This window comes from Ovis canadensis, chromosome 9 (assembly GCF_042477335.2).
Source record: "Ovis canadensis isolate MfBH-ARS-UI-01 breed Bighorn chromosome 9, ARS-UI_OviCan_v2, whole genome shotgun sequence".
Taxonomy (NCBI): domain Eukaryota; kingdom Metazoa; phylum Chordata; class Mammalia; order Artiodactyla; family Bovidae; genus Ovis; species Ovis canadensis.
In genome coordinates, this window is record NC_091253.1 from 24,876,675 (window position 1) to 24,896,545 (window position 19,871).

Below are 19,871 nucleotides of genomic sequence, written 5' to 3' on the forward strand. Positions count from 1 at the left end.
CTCCACCGCCAGAGACGGGCTGTGCGCACTGAGGCCCTGGGTCGTGCTTGCCTGACCCCACTCCCAAGCTGCCAGGGACTGACACCCCTCTCCCTGGCTTCCCCACCCACTTGCAGACGCCTCAGAGGTCGCGGGAGCCCACCCAAGAGCCCCAGCCTGAGCCCACTCGCTCATCAGCTGGCCACTCTGAGACCACACCACAAGGCACAGACAGGCTTGGGAGGCCTGGGACCGACGCTGCGCCAGCATGCTGGAGCTTGAGCTGGTCGTCTCAGAGCATCAGTCCCACTGGAGACTCTAGTCACCCAGTCCCCACTCCTGGCCAGGTGACAGCCCCTCCAGGCTGAGCGGTAGGGCTGCCGAAGCCAGAATAGTGAGGGGTCTGCAGGGCTCTGCCCCTGCCTCAAGCGCCCCAGGGCCCGGGGCCCTGCCGCGGAGCCTCCCCATCACCGCTGAGAGCCACCTCCCCGCCCGGGGTGCAGAGGAGGCCACTCACCTTGTTGCGGGTCTGGGTCTGCCCGATGAGGATGAGCGCATTGGAGGAGATGATGGACAGGCAGAAGTTGATGAGGATGACGGAGCGCTCTGAGCGGATGTACCTGTGGGCAAGGGCGGGTGGCGTGCTCCATGCCCAGCAGGGCCTCAGCTCCTCAGGAGCTGGGCGCCGCGGCCACGAAGCCGGGCCGCTTCCTCCCTGCAGGGCCCTGGCCTCCATCGCACCCGCACTGCTCCTCACGTCACAGACTCGGCAGGGGCCAGGGGGTCCTGACCACCCCACGCGTGGAAAGAGATGCTTTGCAAACCACAGTGGTCGCGGGGGAGGGTCTGGGCCAGGGGGCCAAGCAGGCCCACAGGGAGTCAGGGCAGACGTCCGAGGAGGGGCTGCTGGGAGGGGCGCCGGGTATTTCAGGGTCACTGGTGTCTCCGCCCTCGGGCAGGATGGGGTGGGGGCAGGGCAGGAAGGCACTCCCCTCCCCCTCCACCCTGTGACTGCATCGACCCCTCACTGCGGGCCTCCGCCGCGGTCATGCTGCCCTTGGAGTCGACACACTGGGGATCGGGCTGGACCCAGCGGGTGGGGCAACCTTGGCTTGACCCTCAGTGACCCACAATCCCAACCCCTGGCTCTCGGGGCCCACTGGGAAGGGAGTCTGTGCACACACGCCCCCATCCCAGGGCTGCTGATGGCTGGACGGGGTCGCCCCCACACTGTCCCACCCCCTGGGGACCAAGGGACCAACACCAGTCAGACAGCACCCGAGCACGGGGGTCCATGGTGGAGAGGGCTAGAGGCCTGGGGCAGGAGACCAGCAGAGGCTCCCACCGGACACGTGAACCCAGGCTCGGGAAGTGGCCTGGCACATCCAGGTGATGACAACCACATTCTCAGAAGTCGGGGTCTCGGGGCCCAGCAGTTACAGGACAGGGTGCTCAGCTGGGTGGGTCCCACTCAGAGGATAAGAGGGAGCAGGGAGCCTTCTGTGAGAGGCCTGTGGGCACGGGGCTGGGCAGGAGCAGGAAGGCCCGGCCCCATGGGCTGCCCCTACACCCCCCTGCTGCCCACCAGCATCCAGGGGACTCCAGTCGGGACGGCTGGGGGTGATGATAGAGGTGATGGATGGTCCCAACTTGGAAGGTGAGAGGGAAGGACGGCTCTGGGCTCCCAGCCCACGGCTGCCCCAATGGGAGAAGGGGTAAGGCAGCCCCAGCCACCCCTTCCTGGGGACCACCCCTGCACGAGGCGCAGTCCCCCTTCCTGGGGACAGTCTGCACCGCTCCACCCCTACCTGCAGGGGGTGCCACCTCCCCGATGGGAGGACGAGTAAGGCAACTGCAGTCACCCCTCCCTGGGGACCGCCTACCCCCCATCCCCCCCCATGGAGTGCAGTCACCCCTCCCGGGGACCCCCACAGTCACCCCTCCCGGGGATCCCCCCATGGAGTGCAGTCACTCCTCCTGGGGACCACCCGCCATGGGGCACAGTCACCCCTTCTGGGGACTGCCCCTGTGGTCACCCCTCCCGGAGACCACCCGCCATGGGGTGCAGTCATCCCTCCCAGGGACCCCCACAGTTACCCCTTCCAGGGACCCCCCCACAGTCACCCCTCCCGGGGACCACCCCCCATGGAGTGCAGTCACCCCTCCCGGGGACTCCTCCACAGTCACCCCTCCCGGGGACCCCCCCACAGTCGCTCCTCCCGGGGACCCCCCCATGGAGTGCAGTCGCCCCTCCCGGGGACCCCCCGCAGTCACCTCCACACGGAGACGTAGATGATGATCAGCATGAGCAGGGTCAGGGACGACACGCCGCAGCCCACAATGAGCGTCACTGACGGCGCTGCGGCCTTCTCCATGCTCTGTGGGTCCGGGGGGGGGGGGACAGAGAACAGAGTGAGGGGCGGGCAGACCTGCGGGGGACGCCGGGGGAGCCTGCCCCCCGCGCCCCCGGGAGCCCCCGCATCCAGCAGCCCTCGGCCACTCTCCCGCAGCGCCTGAGGCGGTCCCCGGGGCGGGGTCTCATCTCCGGCCAAGGACGGGTCTCTGTGCCCGCCACTGGTATAATCGCGTGGCAAGCCTGGCCACAGGGCCCACCCCATTTCAGGAAGGGTCCCCCCGCGTCACAGGTGAGCTCACCAAGGCAGCAGGCCCAGCACCCACCATGGGCACCTGTCCCTGACCCTGTGGCTCTGCAGCGCCAGCCAAGGGCAGGGACCTGGCTCTGGCGGGGAGCTGTGGCCCCTCAACACCCGCCACAGACCCCAGCCCTCCACCCTGGCCCACCCTGGGGCTCTGCAAACAGCAGCTGCCCCCAAAGGCCCCCGCCACCTCCATGTGAAACCACCCCCATGCTGGGCACCCAGAGTCCGCCCCTAGACTCCAAGCCTGGCCCAGCCACTCCGTCCGCCCAGATACACCTCAGGCCCCTCTGGTCTCGGCTTGTCCCCTCCTAAGGGGGCCCGGGGCAGCCCTGAGCTCTGGCCGGGCCATTCCCACGCCTCCATGTGCAGCCCTTGTGAGCGTGACCCCCAAGCGGGAGGCTCATGGATGCTTGCTGAGGAAAGATCTCGGTCCCTCTACGTCTGGAATCCAGAGACAAACCGGGGACCCTGCAGCCCCTCCCACCCGCCCCCCCTAGAGGAAGGAGGGGGTGAGTTCTGGAGCTGGGGGGAGGGGCCAGGGGACAAGGGGAGTCTGGTGGCACCCCCCACAAAGCTGACCCCTCCATGGCCTGGCCCAAGTCTAACCTGGCTGGCACTCTGCTGACCCTGCACGTGCAGAGCGAGCCTCCCGGTCGCCTCCTGAAGCCACAGCGGCCCTTCCTGCCCCCAGATGGGACCGTTCACCCTCCTCGGGAGTCTGTGGTCTGGGGGCTGCTGCACAGGCACCCCAGGGCCCACCCACTGGGCGCAGCTGGGCCCACCCACTGGGCCGCCCTCCTCCATCCATGGCCGGACAGCCCTTCCCCCCACCAGGGCTGCCATCCCCGCCCTGAGCCACTGCTGGGGGCACCTGTCTGTCCCCCAAGCCTGCTGTCCTCACGTCCGGGAGCCCCCCTCCACCAGGCCCAGCACAGACAGGCGGTCAATGTGACTGGCTGCACGAATGGAGCCTGGGCAGGCAGGCTCCTGGAAAATTGAGAAAGTCGTTCAAGGTCAACCAGGCCATCCGCTGTCCCCAGGGGCTGGCCCAGGCCAGCTCCTGCGTTTCCACATGGGGCGCTGGAGGGCCCTGGGGAAGGGGGACTCTGGGCTCCAGCCAGCACCCCTGAACTCGCTGGGCAACCTTGGGGCCCTGGTCAGCCACAGAAGTCACGGGTGGCCAAACAAGTGGCTCAGGCCTACTCCTAGGCCGCTTAGGCCCCGACCTCAGCGGCCGTCTGCCTCCATCTGTCCCCGTCAGGCCTGGCAGCCACACGCCCGCCGGCTGCCCACCTGCCCGCACGCGCCCTCCTCCTCTTTGCCTGGCTCGCCCGTTGCTTCTGACAGCCCTAACCCTGCAGGCTCTCAACAGTGTGGGGAAGGGACAGGTGACAGAGTGGCGGGCAGGGGTGTCAGGGACCTCAAGGTCGTGCTGGGAGGGCTGGACCAGAGACCTCAAATGTGAGACGGGCCCCAGTCCACACGGAGAGCAGGCAGAAGCAGGCCAGCCTCCTGCTGGGACGGGCTCCCTAGCCAAGCTGCGTGCCCCAGGGCCTTTGCACATGCTGGTCCTACCCTAGTGCTCTTTCCCTGCCCTCCACACGGTCAGCTCTTCTCTCAGCTTAGCTGTCATCTCCCAAGTGGCTCAGATGGCAAAGAATCTGCCTGCAGTGCAGGAGACCTGGGTTTCATCCCTGGGTCAGGAAGATCCCCTGGAGAAGGGAATGGCAACCCACTCCAGCAGTCTTGCCTGGGGAATCCCATGGACAGAGGAACCTGGCAGACTACAGTCCATGGGGTTGCGAAGAGTAGGACACGACTGAGCAACTAACACTTTTCGAGTTCCTCACAGTGAGGACTGGACAATCCCCTGAATTGGTCCCTCATCTGTCCGCCCATCCTCTTGCCTTGAGTCTCTGCAGGGTGCCAGCCCCTCCCACCCCACCCACCCAGGGCTTTACTCCTTTCTGGTTCACATGGTTACTGTCAGTTTCTACCACGGGAACTCCCTGCTTCCAGTCTTCTCCGGAAGAACCATCACACACCTTACGCGCCCTGAAGCTCTTTCCTAAGGCACTGTCCTTACCCCAGCTCTACCCCAGCACTGCACGTGGCTCACGGCCACCCACACAGACGAGCCCTGACTCCAACACTGACTGATTTCCTGATCCTGGTCACATGCTGAGCCGTGACCCTGGTCAGGCTGGCCGCATAGTTCCAGGCACATCCCAGAAGCGATGCCACCAGCCACTGTGCCCTGCAGACCGTTTAGCACACACCAGGCTGTGTGGACCCCGGCAGTACCTCGCCAGGTTCGGTCCCCACCCAGCCTCGTCCCCTTAGATGTGACTCAGAGCAGTTCCTCAACCTTCCCGCGGTCACAGCCTGGCACAGGCCACGGAGCCGGGACCTGACACTCCGGCTGCAGGCAGGGCTGGGGTTGGCGGGATATCAGGGTCTCACTTCCCTTCGCTTCCTTCCCTCCAGGATCTAAGCCCTCCCTGGCTCCTGGGGTGTGACCACAGCACCCCTTCTCTTCCGTCCTCTCTGGGCCCCTTGCTCTGGACTCCAGCCCCAAGACCGCTCTGCACCCTAGGAGCGCAGCCTCCGCAGGCTCAGACGGACCCCACGCCCAGTGCACAGCTCCCACTCTGAGGGTGCAGGCAGGCAGCACCCACCCCCATGGCCCAGCTGCCTGCTGCCACCACCCCCTGCCGGCTGGGTCGCTCCACCTTCACATCGGTGGGACCCCTCTAGGACTCCAACCCTCTCACCTCCCTTTCTCACTGCCCAGCTCCACTGACCTCAGCGTGATGCTCCTTGCTAGAGCCCCCACCTCCATCAGGCAGGCCCTCCTGACCCAGCCCCCTCCCCTGCCTCCTGCTCATCTCTGCCTTTCTTGGCCTCCCAGGGGCCGCCGTTGCTCCCCCTACGAGCTGCTGTGAACTCCCGCTCACCCCTCAGGGCCCTGCTCTGCGCCTCCTCTCGTGCCCGTGTCCTGACCCGGGGAAGGAAGGAGGCTGGTGCGGAGCCCCCCAGAGTGGCCCTGTCTCCGCCTGGGCTGTCTCTCCAGTAGACATCGTGCCCCTTGAGGGCCCAGCCCTGGGCACGCAGAGGGGTGGGCTGCCTGGAACAGCCTCCCTCTCGCTCTCAGCCCTTCCCCATCGGCACCTCTGGGGCCGCCCTCACTGGGGCCGGAGCCGGCTGGGAAAAGACAGGAGAGTGGTGAAGGCTCTGATGGCAGCTGAGCACAAGGGGACGGCCCTCTGAGCCACGCCCAGGCCTAGTGGGCGTGCCCCAGCCCACTGCTCTGCCATCTGACAGAGGAGGGCCCTGAGGCTCACGGAGGCCCGGCAGCCTGCCCTTGGTCCATGGCCGAAGGGTGGCTCTGTGGCTGCTGAGAGCTCCCATACAGCGGGATTCAGCTGCCTCTTCTGGGACGTAGGGACGGGGTGTCCCCGCCTATATGCAGACCAGGCCACCGCAAGCCCCTCTGACTGCGGCTGCTTCCCCCCCGTCCCCCGCCCCCTGCCCGCCCCCGGACCCAGGCACAGCCAAGACCCCTTCACAGACCAGAGCTATGCGCTCGCCTGTGCACGCTGGCGCAGGGCCCTGTCCATTCACCCTCGGGAGTGCCAGAGCCAAGCCAGATCTTCCTAGAAAGGCCCCCTGGGCCTCATGCTCACCCCTGAGCTCCACCCAGCGTCAGCCACCCACCTGCCCCTCACCTAACACGCTCTCCCTGCTGGCGGCCCCGGGCTCGGCAGGAGACCACCCTTCCAGGATGCGGGGGCCTGCCCTGCTGCAGGCCTGGCCCAGGAAGGTCCCTGTCAACAGGCACAGCCCTCGTAGTCACCCTGAGCAGCAGAGGCCACTTCCGTTTTCCACGAGAGGAAACCAAGGCTCAGAGGGACCAAGGGCCAGTCTGTGGTTGCCACATGCGAGGGACAGCCTCGTGTTTCAAGACTAGAGCAGCACTGATCTCCTGCGGGCCTGACCTCAGACTTGGAGAGGGCGTCTGGGCACTGCGCCCTGCTCCAGAGCCCCCCAGCACCTCCCGCCCCCCAAGGAAGAGCAGCTCCCAAGGCAGCCCTGCTCCACCTGCTCACCCTGCAAAGGGGACCCAGGGAACTCCAGCAGAGTGGGCCGCTTCCCTGTGCAGAAAGTCACCTCTTCCGGGAAGCCCCCAGCAAGGCCCTGGCTACTGTCCTCAGGGCCAAGCCCCCAGAACCAGCAACACCTACAGTTCTGTCACGGGGACAGCTTGAGGGGGACGGCACTCCGGGATCTGGGCTGAGAGCACAGACCCGGGTCCAGCAGCGTCGCCTCAAAATCCTGAGCGAGCCCTGCCCCCACCATGACTTCCCTATTGGTGGATGGAGGAGTTAGAGGCAATGACCTCCAAGGTCCCACCCAGCTCCTACCCTCTAGGTGCTCCTGGCTGACATCCCCTGCCCTCCCCACGTCCCTGAGGAAAAAGGAGGGGGCAAACTGCTCTCAGAGAGGCCTGGAGCCATCCTCCACATGGAAACTAGGGTTCTGTGACAGGGAGCAGTGCCATCCCCATCTGATGAGGGCCAGCTACCCCAAACACCCCAAAATCGTGTCCTCCACATCTGCTGCCCTCCCACGCCAGGCCTGGGGGCTCAACAAGCAAAGACCCTGTCCCCTATCCAGGGGCTTAGTGGGCCCTACCCCCTATCTGCGTACCCCGCTTTCCTGGGCCCAGTGAGAGAAACTTGGCCCTGGGCAAGAGCGCCCCCCAGCCCTGGTTGGCTGGGCCCAGCACCCAGGGCCCCAGCCAGCGAGCTGGCCCCAGATGCCGTCGCCATAGAAACTGGCAGCCCCCACAAGGATCATGGGAACAAAAAGGAGGCCCCTGAGACCATGGGGCCTTCCCAGGGAGGGCTGCGGGCCTGGGCCAAGCCCAGCGCCCTCTCCAGCCGGGACCCCTACCTGGGGATGAAGGCGCCTCCGAAGACCACGGTCCATTTTGGGTGGGTGGGGAACGCCTCCAGGGAGGGTGGCAGCTCCTCCCCCTCCCTCTCCAGGGCAGGCCAGGACCCTGCCATCCGCTGGGGGACGGACCCTCATCAAGTGACAGCATCGACCAGGCTGGCTCTGCCAGGCCATGCCTTCCTGCATCCCCAGCGCCCGGTGGGGGCTGCCCATCTCCCCTGAGCACCGGCTCCCTCCAGGGTCCTAAGCCCCCAAGGAGAGCGCGGAAGACTCACCCGTCAGTCCCTCCCAGGGGCCCCAGCCTCGCTCCTTCAGGGCCAGTCCCCAACTCCACACTGCCACCCACTCGGCTCCCACCCGCCCTCTCCAGAGGCCCGAGCCTCTCTGGCCGGGCCACGGGGGGCACCGGGGTGCAGCCGCCCCTCCCCGCGCCGGCCCCGGCGGCGACCGTCCTCCCCGGAAGCCCCCTCCCCGCGCGCCCCCGCGCGCCCCCGCGCGCCCGCCAAGCTCCCGGCCGGGGTCTCACCGCGTCGGCGCTGAGCTGGGCTAAGATGGCGAAGGTGGAGAGCCGGTCACAGAGGCAGCGCGTCCGGAGGGCGTCGAGGGGCACCGTGCGGCAGCCGCGCCACGACCAGGGCCCGAGCTGCGGGGGGGCGGGGGAGGAGGGTCTGGGGGCGGGACACACGGGGGGAGGGGAGACAGGGGCGGCGTGAGCGGCGGCCGGCCGCGCCCCGGCCCCGCGTCCCCGGCCCGCGCCCGCACCTGCGCCCGCCGCCGCGCGCGCCCCGCCGGCCCCCGGAGCCCCGCGCCCCATGGCCGCCGCCGCCGCCGCCGCCGCCGCCGCCGAGCCACGGGAGAGCGACTCGCGGGAGCGCGGGCCGGCGGGGCCGGCGGGGCGCCGAGCCCTGGCCCTGCGCCCGGAGAGCGCCCCGCCCCAGCGCCCGGCAGGGAGGGGCGCGTGGGCGCACGTGGAGCGGGGCGCCAGCCGGGGGCCGCGGCGGCCTGCGGTGCGCGCGCGGGCCGGGCGGGGTGAGGGGCGCCCTGCGCCGCCCGCCCCCGGGCCTCGTGTCGCGCTGGTGACCTTGGGGCCGCCCCGCCCCCACAGCCACCTCCGGGGCCGGGCCTCGTTGGCCAGAACGTGCCCCCTGGCGTCTGACCCAAGGCCCTCCTGCTGTCTGCCGCTGGGGTGGCGCGGGTTCCCTTGAAACCAGCACTTGCTAGGGCTTCAGTGCACCGGACTGAGCTACTCTGCAAACCAGTCGCTCTTGATCCAAGTTCCCCATCCCCAGGCCGGCCCACTTGTCCGGCAGCATCCAGCCAGGCACGCCGGCAGAAGGTGCCCATGAAGTGTCCGCCCCAGAGCTCTGGACCTGCAGGCTAGGGAGCTCCAGGCTGCCTGAAGAGCCGAGACCGAAACGGTGGTTCAGGAGCCACAGCTGGGAGGGGACTCCTGCCCCTAGGGCTGAAAAAGCCCCTCTCCACCTGCTCACAACTCAGATCCCGAGTCTGCCCTGGGGGAAAATTCCAGGTCTCTGTGGCCAGGGTCTACCCACAGCCGGCCCTAGATCCCTCCGCCCCAGCCCCAGCAGTTGGGAATAGCGAGGAGCCTTCCAAAGGCCTCAGTCTGCCTCCCCCATCCCAACCCTTCTGTATGGGGTGGGTGACTCCACCCTGCGCCCCTCCAGGGGAGCCACGACCTCCACCCCCCACCCCGGACACGGAGAGGGTCTCTGCTCAACACCTAGATGCAAGCCACCACCCTGGGCTACCTCATGGCTGCGTCACCTGGGAAGTCAGGTACCAGCCTGACCTGCGGTTTGCAGGGAGGGGGCAGTCCAGAGGATGACGCGGGGCACCCAGACAGCTGCCCTCCTCCCCAACACCCACATGGACGCTCAGGAAAGCAGAGGGGCTCGGCCGCAGGCATCCCGGAACCCAGAGCAGCTTGTGCTGAATTTGAGATGTTACACAATCTCTTTTCTGAGCGTCAGGCCCCAGGGGAGGAGGGACACGCTCTGGGCCTGCTGGAGGCCCTGGAATCTGCTCTTCTCTCTTCACTTCCCCCACGGGGAGGGACCTGCCCCCATTTTACAGAGGAGGAGAACTGAGGCAGCCCATGGTGACAGCTAGGCAGAGGCCAGGCCTTGGCTCCGAGGGGTGCATGAGGGCTCTGTGGCCGCAGAAGATGCCTCCCCACCCACACTGTCTGTTCATCTCTGAAATGCAGGGAGGGGAAGGGACGTCTCTCTCTTGGGCACTGGGGCCCAAGCCCTGGGGGCCAGAGTTTGGGGGATCCAAAGCTCTTCCATCTTAGGGGCCCTCCATAAGGAAAGCCATGGGAGGGTCCTGCCAGCTTCTGCCTCTTTGGCTCCCGACCAGGCCTCTGCCTGAGCCTGCCTGCTTTGGCCGACCTGAACCCCGCTAGCATCTGCTGAGCCGAGTGGAAATCAAAACCTATCAAGGCCTCGCTAGAGACCCTTCTCTCTTTCCTTCTCTGGAAAAGAAGATCTCGATAGCCACAGGACCAGAAAGAAGACCTGGGTGATGGAAGATGGGGAAAGGGGGCATGGGGTCCTGGAGAGTGGGCCTCCTGAGAGCCCAGTCTGGTCCTCCCGCCCCCTCGGTGAGGGGGCATCGAGGCCTCAGCTGCCCCGGGCCCATCACACCCTGTCTCCCTCATCCCCCAACATCACACAGGACAGGACTGCAGAGTACTGAGCCGCAGCTGCCCCTGGTCCCTCCCACCCCTGGAGCACCCTGTCCTCACACTTGGGATGGCACATACAAGCCCCGGACCAGACACCAAAGGGCCAAAACAGTGGAGGCCAGAAGTCCCGAGACCCTGGGTGCTCGGGGGAGGTGGCCTCCCGGGGCCGTTCCAGCCGGGAGATACCACCTCCGTCTCTCACACTTGTCCACAACGTCGGCTACGTGCCTGCTCCTAAGAGCCGGAGTCTGGCCAGCTGGGCCGTCCCGGGTTCAAATCTCAGCTCTAATCTCCACCGCCCAGGCATGGACGCTGTCTTGGCCCTTGTCTGAGTGGAGGGGGGACCCCGACCCCAGCTCTTCCGCCCGCTGAAGGCTGTTGGGAGGGTCGGGAGAGGACAGCACCCCAGGCCTGGGGCGAGGGGAGCTGGGCTGGCTGGGGCCAGCAGCCTGGCGGGTTCCCAGGCAGTGCTGGCGGGTCTGCTGGGCGCCAGGCTGACAGCTGCCGGCCACCTCCTGGGAGAAGGCCAGCCCCGGCTGGTGGCTGGCCCCACAGGGCTCCTGCCATGGGCACTAATTAGCTTATCAGCCTCCCACAGGAGGGGCGGGCGAGGGGCACTGCCTGCTGCCGATGGGCTCAGCCTCAGACACGAGGAGGCATCCGCCCTGGTCCAGGGCGCCGGCCGCTGGGGCGGGCAGCCCGGGAGGCGGGCAGCTGCTCAGCTTGCCCAGACTCCACAGGACTGCTGGCGGGCTCCCTGGCACCTCCCCACACCGGCGGCCCCTGAGCTCCAGCAGGCCGGGGGGAACGTGCCTGGGCTCCTGACACACGACACAGAGACAGGGACCTGTTCCTTGCCCCTGCCCCACCTCAATCTTAGTAGCTTCGTGTGCATTTTATCACGTAATCTTTACAGTGATCCTCAGCTCAGCTGTGTAGATACAAAGATTGCAGCTCAGAGAAGTGGGGTGATTGCCTGAAGCCACGTACCCCGACGACAGAAGGGCCCAGATTACAGTTTTTTATCTGTCTGATCAGCCCATATCCCTGACAAGGCCTACAGCATCTGAACCGCTGGGCTCTAAGAGGTCAGTCTGAAAGGGGCCCTCAAGGATGGCGTATGGCCCCTCCCCAGGCCCTTCGCTGAACTCTCTGGGCTGGGCCGGGCACCGCAGAGGACCCGCTGGAGCAGGCCGGGTGGGCAGAGGTTCCTGACGGGAGGATCCTCGCCAGCATCCCAGGCACACCCACCCTGACCAGGGAAAGTGCAGGCACACTCAGACCTTCAAAAAACCTCTCGGACACATCCTTGGACACCGACGACCTCTGACAGAAATCCCTCCTGTGGCCGTGATGCCGTTACCATCTCTGCAACACAGGCGGCTCGTTCCCTGCGCACCCTCTCCCCGACCGCTCCGCGCGCCGGAGACCACTGGCCGCCTCTTCACTGAGCTTCAGAAACTTGGGAATATCTGGGTCACAGAGCCAGGCCCCGCTTCCTGGGCCCAGGCCCGGGGAATCTGGGTCAAGGACACCTGTTCCACCCCAGCCCCCAGGTCCAGAGCCAGAGAAGGAGCTGGAGCCGCGGCCCCTCCCAGTCTGAGTGGAGGCAAGGGTGCAGGGGGCGCTGGGCCCCTCAGAGCAGAGCTCCCAGAGAGAGGCCGTCTCTGCCCCTAGAGACCAGGGCCTCCAGGACACAACCACACCTACCCCATCAGATCACAGCCCCTAGGACAGAGCTGTGCCCTCCGCATCTGCTGGAAAGGTCCAGCACTGCCCACCCCCCTGTAGGCCACCAGTTCCTCACCATGGGCTCCTCCCACCCTGCTCCTGCCAGACCCGTGTCACCAAACCCAAGGGACAATTCCCTTTACTTCAGACAGAGCCAGCAACCTCTACACACAGCCTCCGCCATGCGTCCTGACCCTGCGCTGGGACCTGAGTTTCCCCTAGCTACCCCCAGCCTCCGGCGCCTTGGGGTCAGTCCTGAATACACCCTGCCTCTTCCCCCCACCCCTATGCCAGCCTCACCTGCCAACCTCGCTCCCTGGGCAGCTGGCCTCCCGTTCCTGCCTCCCCACCACCCACCCCCGCCCGCCCCAAGTGGTCCTTGAGAACGTGTCCCCCAGTGGCTATCTGCGGTCTGCACGTCCGTCAGCTGGGCCTGGCCTGGCCAGCTTGTCCCCCACACCCGCGGCCACGTGCCCACGCCCTGGCTCTCACAACAAGGCCGTTCTGACCCGCGACCTCTCCCTGCGGCTGGAGGGTCCTCTTGCCCTGCCCGGTTTTCCCACCACATATGATGGTCTGATGCTCCCGCTTGAGTCCTGCTCTGAGAGGGCGCGAGGGGGGCCCAGCTGGCGCTCCCCACTGCCCACACCCTGGTGGGAATGGAGCACCCGGCCGGGACTTGCTGTGGGTGGGCAAGCGAGGCCCTGCTGCCTGGCGGTGACCCCCAGGCCCCCCGCCCCTGTGGCTTACACCTGCAGACCTGGGGGCGTCTGGCCTGCCTTGCAGGTGCGCAAGAGTCACTGCTGTTCCCCACCCTGCGGACGCCGCCCAGCAGGAACCCCCTCACCACCAGCTTCCGCCCTGCCCTCCGCCACCTGTCTGTCCCCCGCCACCTGTCTGTCCCCCGCCATCATTTGAAATGTGCCAGGACACGCTGGCCTCTGCTCAAGACCTCCCCCAGCTCCCTCCTCACTCAGGGGCCCACAGCCCCAGGGACTGCCCCCTCCCCGAGCACTCCCCTCCAGCCACACTCATGGTGAACCGCAGCGCGTGCAACCCTGCCCAGTGCAGCCACCTCACTCAGCACCCGGGCAGGAGCCGCACCTTATCCTGGTGCCCAGGTGGGGTGGCTCAGAGAAAGCAGCCTGGGGAGTTAGCTGGGCCCCACCCAGCTCAGGAAGCCCCGCCAGGGACCTCCCCCGGGGCCCAGGGTGGATGGGAAGAGGCTCAGCCTGTGGGAACCCCTGGCTGGCTCCCTGCGGGGAGTGGGGGAGCACCGGGGGCCAAGGTCTGCTCCCCTCCTGGGCAAATTCCCTCCAGGCCACTCAGAGCTGCAGCCCCCTCTGTGAAGTGGGCACCAGCACCCCTGTGATGTCCAGGGACCACAGGCACACCGTGCCCAGCCCGGGGCCCAGCGTGCTCATGGAACATCGGAGACGGCCATGGAGAGCCCGGCCTGCCCACCCACGGAGCCAGGGCCTTCACTGCGCTCAGGATGCCTCCCGCCGGCCCACAGAGCAGGCGCTATTATGGGACTGTGCCTCGGGGTCCCCTGGGGTTTGATGGGCTAATTCACACTGGAGTGTGAGTGACTCATAGGTGTCCTCCCACGCAGCAGAAGGAACCCAGAGTGGGCACAGATGACCCTGGTGAGGGAACAGGGAGTGGGCACGGTGTCTCTGCAGGCAGGGGCTCCCTCAGCCTGGCCTTTGTGCTCCCCAGACCATCCTTTCCGGGCGAAACCCCTGCGGGATCGTACGGGACACATCCAGAGTGCCTACCTCCCGCCTCCCCCTATTGACTGTTGGCCCCCTATTGACCACCGATCCACAGATCAAGGCTCCTGGTGAGCCGCCTCGTCCAGGGAGCCTGCTGGGGTAAGCAGTGAGTTCCTAAGCATTGCACCTGGCTCCTTCACCAGGTCCTACCCTGCTGCTGCACTCTTGCTTCTTTTCTGGGTCAGAAGCACCAGCGCTCCTTTTCTGCTTCTTTTCTCAGCCAGCGGCTGGAGCTCACAGTGACCGTCAGGCCCTCCCCACCCCCAGCCCTGGCAGCCCCGCTTGCATGTGCCAGCCCAGAGGAGCCACCGGCGACTCAACACAGGAGCCTCTCCTGCCTCCAGGTCTGGGTCTTGGCTCGTCCCTCTGATCACACACTCGTCTGTCCCCTGGCTGACTCAGCCCCCTCCTTCAGGGCTCCCCTGAGGCACTGCCGTCTCCAGGAGGCCTCCTCAAGCTCGAGTTCCGTGCCCAGCCCCCATCACCCCGTCCGGCTGCTGAGAACCCCCAGGGCAGGCCCAGGTCAGTTCCATCTCCTCTTGGTTCAGGGTCTGGGGACCTTGGGGGATGGATACGTGTCAGGGCAGAGTGTACCCGTCCAGCCTGCACCCCTGCTCACAGGCTGTTCTCACAGCACTGACAGAGTCTCGGGCTCCCTCAGCATCCATCGGGCAGTGACTGGGGCCTCCGGAGCATCTCACATTCCCCACAAAGCTGCGATGGCCATCTCCTGGCTCTCAGCTGGCGCCACTCCCTCTGAGTCGGGGCCCCTGGCCGCAGGCCCGCCCCAGGCTGGGAAACCGGTCATCCTCAGGACCTGGTGGTTCTTCACTGACTGACCCACCCACCTGGGCAAGGCCACCAGGGCCCCGGGTGAGTCTGGGGCCCGGAACTCCCCAGCCCTGCCAGGAAGTCCTCTGGCATCGTCGTTCAGTCGCTCAGTCGCGTCCGACTCTTTGAGACCCCATGGACTGCAGCACGCCAGGCTTCTCTGACCTTCACTATCTCCTGGAGCCTGCTCAAACCCATGTCCATTGAGTCAGTGATGCCATCCAACCATCTCATCCTCTGCCGTTCCCTTCTCCTCCCGCCTTCAATCTTTCTCAGCATCAGGGTCTTTTCCAGTGAGTCAGCTCTTCAAATTAGGTGGCCAAAGTATTGGAGCTTCAGCATCAGTCCTTCCAATGAATATTCAGGACTGATTTCCTTTAGGAATGACTGGTTGGATCTCCTTGCAGTCCAAGGGACTCTCAAGAGTCTTCTCCAGCACCACAGTTTGAAAGCATCAATTCTTTGGCACTCAGCCTTCTTTATGGTCCAGCTCTCACATCCATACGTGACTACAGGAAAAACCATAACTTTGGCTGTGGACCTTAGTCGGCAAAGTGATGTCTCTGCTTTATACGCTGTCTACGTTGGTCATAGCTTTCCTTCCAAGGAACAAGTGTCTTTTAATTTCGTGGCTGCAGTCACTGTCTGCACTGATTTTGGAGCCCAAGAAAATGAAATCTGACACTGTTTCCCCATCTGTGTGCCATGAAGTGACAGGACCAGATGCCATGATCTTAGTTTTTTGAATGTTGGGATTTAAACCACCTTTTTCACTGTCCTCTTTCATCTTCATCAAGAGGCTCTTTAGTTCCTCCTCATTTTCTACCATTAAAGTGGTGTCATCTGCATATCTGAGGTTGTTGCTGTATCTCCCAGCAATCTTGATTCCAGCTTGGGATTCATCCAGCCTGGCATTTCTCATGATGTATCCTGCATGTAAGTTAAATAATCAGAGTGACAGTATACAGTCTTGACATACTCCTTTCCCAATTTTGAACCAGTCCATGCTGCATGTCCAGTTCTAACTGTCGCTTCTTGACCTGCATACAGGTTTCTCAGGAGGCAGGTAAGGTGGTCTGTATTCCCATCTCTTTAAGAACTTTCCATAGTTTGTTGTGATCTACACAGTCAAAGGCTTTAGTGTAGTTAATGAAGCAGATTTTTTTGGAATTCCCTTGCTTTTTCTATGATTCAGTATATGTTGGCAATTTGATCTCTGGTTCCTCTGCCTTTTCTAAATCCAGCTTATATATCTGGAAGTTCTCAGTCCATGTACTATTGAAACCTAACTTGAAGGATTTTGAGCATGATCTTGCTGACATGTGAAATGAGTGCAGTTGTATAGGGTAATTTGAGCATTCTTTGGCATTGCCTTTCTTAGGGATTGGAATGAAAACTGACCTTTTCTAGTCATGTGGCCACTGCTGAGTTTTCTGAATTTGCTGGCATATTGAGTGCAGCACTTTCACAGCATCCTCTTTTAAGATTTGAAATAGCTCAGCAGGAATTCCATCACCTCCACTAGCTTTGTTCGTACTGACTCTTCCTACAGCCCTCTTGACTTCACACTCCAGATGTCTGGCTCTAGGTGAGTGACCACACCATCGTGGTTAACTGGGTCGTTAAAAGCGTCACGGTTGCCACCACCACTACCATCCTCAACACCACTAGCATTTCCACTCCGTCACCAGCAGCAGCAGCACCATCGACACCAAGACCACCGTTCTGTTATCAGCAGCATCCTCATTACCACCACCATCACTATCACCCCCACTGCCAGCACCGTCACCGTTACCACCACTAGCAGCTGCAATAATAACACGACCTCACTACCAGCATGGACATCACCACTGCCCATCACGCCATCAGCAGCAACACCGCCGTTGCACCAGCATCACCACCACCAGCACTGCCATCAACGACGCATTGCTGCCAAAGCTGTTGCTCTCACCACAGTCACCTGATCACCGAGCTCACCAGCACCACCTCCGCTGTCAGCAGAGTCACCGCGACTGCCATCACCTCTGGGCCAGCACTGTGTCTGTGGACTGACACAGGCTGGGAACCCCCGTCACCAACACTCAACCCGCCACATCCAGGGCCCTGTGTAGGCAGAAACCGTCTTGCAGGTGGCCTCACCACCCACCATGCCAGTCAATCGCGATGAGCTGAACCCAGGCAACCTCACCCTCAGCACCATCTGATCCTCCACACCGCTGACCACACCCCACCCTCCAAAGTGAACCTCAAGGTCATTCCACCAAGGTCATTTCTGGGCCAGGAAAGGGTAATGGTCACCGTGGGCACTCCCCACTCCCTGCTAACGTGGAAGCTTTCCTGTCTCCTGCACCTCTTGCCATCTGCATCCTGAGTTGGTTCTCTGCAGAGAAGAGGACATCAGTCCCTGCCAATACCACCAGCAAGCTACCGGGCAGCCTGGGGAGCTGGGGTTTCGATTAAGACTTTCCTGCTTCAGGAAACTAGCAACTGCACATCTCAAGTGCGGGGAAGCAAGTGGCGCGAGGGAGGAGGGTCACCTCGCACCCTCCAGGCCCATCCCAGTACACGGACCCCCAGTCCCCCGGCCCCTGGCAGCTGTCTCCGTCGCCCCAGGCAGCCCCTCTTGGAGCCCCCAGATCTCAGTGGAGGAGGGAAGTGAGCGCCCTCCCCACTTGCGGGCACTGCCCTATGCGCTCAGGGCCCAGCACTGACCTCCCTGATGCCCCCTCCTCCCTGAGAGCAACTCCAGGCTCTTCCTTGTCCCCTCATCCCCAGATCAGTGCGGGTGCAGGAGGCAGGGTTGGGGGAAGGTTCGAGAGGCCCCTCCCAGCTCCCCTGACCCCAGGCCACTTGACCAGGGACAGAACATGTGGTTGGTCCACCTGCCCCTCCCCACCTCTGGCGGCTTCGCGAGCACCAACATCTTCCCGAACCGAGCCATCCAGCGCTGTCCCCACCTGCATCCAGCAGGTCCCAAGAGCTCAGGGCAGCCACACTGTGCCTCCCCTGATGAGCCAGTCCCGACCCCTCCTCCACGACCACCATCGACTTGGGCACCCACACTCACAGGGCCGCAGAAGTGGGCACAGGAAGGGAACAGCTAGACTTGACATAGTAGACCCGCAGGCCCTGACTCCACCCAGGAAAGCGCCCACCCCCCTTGAGCACTCGAACACATGTCCACGTGTCTGTGACGCTCCCTCTCCTGGCAGGGCCCCACCCCCGCCCCAGTGTTCCTTCCAGCGGGAAGTGAAAGCAAGCAGGTGGGGGACACCAGGTGGGGAGACCCAGGCCCTTAATGAGGAGAGGGCTCACACTCTGCTGGGGGATCACACTCTGCTAAGGGAAGTCACATCCTGCTGGGGGGATCACACTGATGGAAGTTCACACTCTGCTGGGGGTTTCACACTCTGCTGGGGGCTCACACTCTGGTAGGGGAGCTCACATCCTGCTGGGTGGCTCACACTTTGCTGGAGGGGCTCACACTCTGCTGGGGGCTCACACTCTGATGGCAGCACTCACACTCTGATGGGGGGGGCTCACATTCTGCTGAGGGGCTCACATTCTGATGGGGGCTCACACTCTGCTGGGGCATTGCACACTCTGCTAGGGAATTTCACACTCTGCTGGGGGGCTCACACTCTGCTGGGGGGCTCACACTCTGCTGGAGGGGCTCACACTCTGCTAGGGGCTCACTCTGATTGGGAGGCTCACACTCTGCTAGAGGGGTCACACTGTGCTAGGGGCTCACTCTGACTGGGGAGCTCACACTCTGGTGGGGGCTTACACTCTGATTAGGGGGCTCACACTCTTCTGAAGGACTCACAATCTGCTGGATGGGCTCACACTCTGACTGGGGGCTCAGGCTCTGATGGGGGTGCTCACACTCTGATGGGGAGGCTCACACTCTGATGGGGGGCTCACACTCTGATGGGGGGGCTCACACTCTGATTAGGGGGCTCACACTCTGATTAGGGGGCTCACACTCTGATTAGGGGGCTCACACTCTGACCAGGAGGCTCACACTCTCATAGGGGGGCACATGCAGATACACAGAATTTTGGCAAATGGGAATCAGAGCTGAGAAGCAGGGGACCTGGGGGGACTGTAGGAAAACAGGAAGAGAGGCCTCCAGAAGCAGGTGGCTTTGAGGCTGGAGAAGAGGCACAGGGACCAGAGACAAAGGCGCCAGGCGTTCCAGCTGGCGCCAAGGAGGGGAGTGGCGAGGGGCCCGTGGGGCGGAGGACTGTGGCTGGGGAGCCAGGCTGCCTGCCAGGGTGGGGCACTCACCGCCCCAGGTTCTGAGCACAGCTGCTGTCTCTGGGCCATGACCTCATGCTGTCTGTCCCCTCCAAGTCCCAAACCCAGCCAAGACGGGCAGGCCCGGACTCAGATGCCCCTCGAAGAGGGCAGGCTCAGAGCAAGCCTCTGCCAGGACCCCCACTCTGCAAGCACACAGTCCAGGGGAGGCTCAGAGGAGGGAGGGGCGCTGGGGAAGGGGCTGGGGCTGAGTCCAGAGCAGGGGCTGGGGGTGGGTGGTCTTGCCGCTGAGAGCTGCCCTGCACCCCTCCCCCAGCCCTAGCTCCCCCCCAGGTAGGGGCGCAGTGCACGACCCCACCTCCCACCCACGCTCATGAAGAGCCACCAAAAGGCCTCTGTGTCCAGCTGTCTCCCCCTTCTCCACCTGCCCCCCTCGCCCGCCTTCTCTGCCCCCATCAGGAACCAGACGGCGTGGGAGAAATTGGGCTGGGAACCGGCCGCTGACAGCGACCTGGGGACCCTGCCAAGTCTCCCTTCCGCTTGCCCCCCTCGGCCTGCCCCCTCACCGCCCTCTCCAAGGAAACCAAGGACTTGGGGGGGGGGAGGGGCAAGGCTCTTAAAGGGACCAGGACACGCACTTGGGCAAGGACCCCAGGGAGGGGCCTGGGCCTGGGTCCTGAGCGTCCCCCAGGATAGCTGCATCTGCAGGGGGTGGGGAGAAAGCCCAGACTGGCACACCCACAGGGCACCCAAGGCTTGTCGAACAGAACTCTGGGCCCGGTCCTCAGCCCGACTGAGAAAGCTGTGTGAGTGAATGCTGGAAGGTGCCTGGTGGGCGGTCAGGCTTTGGAGAAAACCCTACAGACTGGGGGAGCTGGGGGATCACCCTGCCCTCCACTAGCCTGTCCCAGCGTCTGCTCTCCCAGCTCAAGTTCCATAGTGTAGGGGTGCCCTACTTAGGGAAAC

The 19,871-nt window shown here is 64.3% G+C and overlaps 1 protein-coding gene across 2 annotated transcripts in view; it reads right to left on the reverse strand.

The window, feature by feature from the left end:
• Positions 1-19,871, reverse strand: part of ADGRB1 (adhesion G protein-coupled receptor B1) — a 77,167-nt gene that overhangs the window by 19,332 nt on the left and 37,964 nt on the right. The window contains exons 1-4 of one of the 2 annotated variants that reach the window (XM_069600844.1): positions 8,361-8,511; positions 8,125-8,266; positions 2,254-2,357; positions 497-599 (exon numbers count right to left, since the gene is read on the reverse strand). In XM_069600844.1, coding sequence (XP_069456945.1) covers positions 497-599; positions 2,254-2,354 — 204 coding nt within the window. In that variant the 5' untranslated portion in view covers positions 2,355-2,357; positions 8,125-8,266; positions 8,361-8,511. Of the gene's footprint in view, positions 1-496; positions 600-2,253; positions 2,358-8,124; positions 8,267-8,360; positions 8,512-19,871 lie in introns of those variants that run through there. The other variant, XM_069600845.1, reaches the window with a different exon arrangement.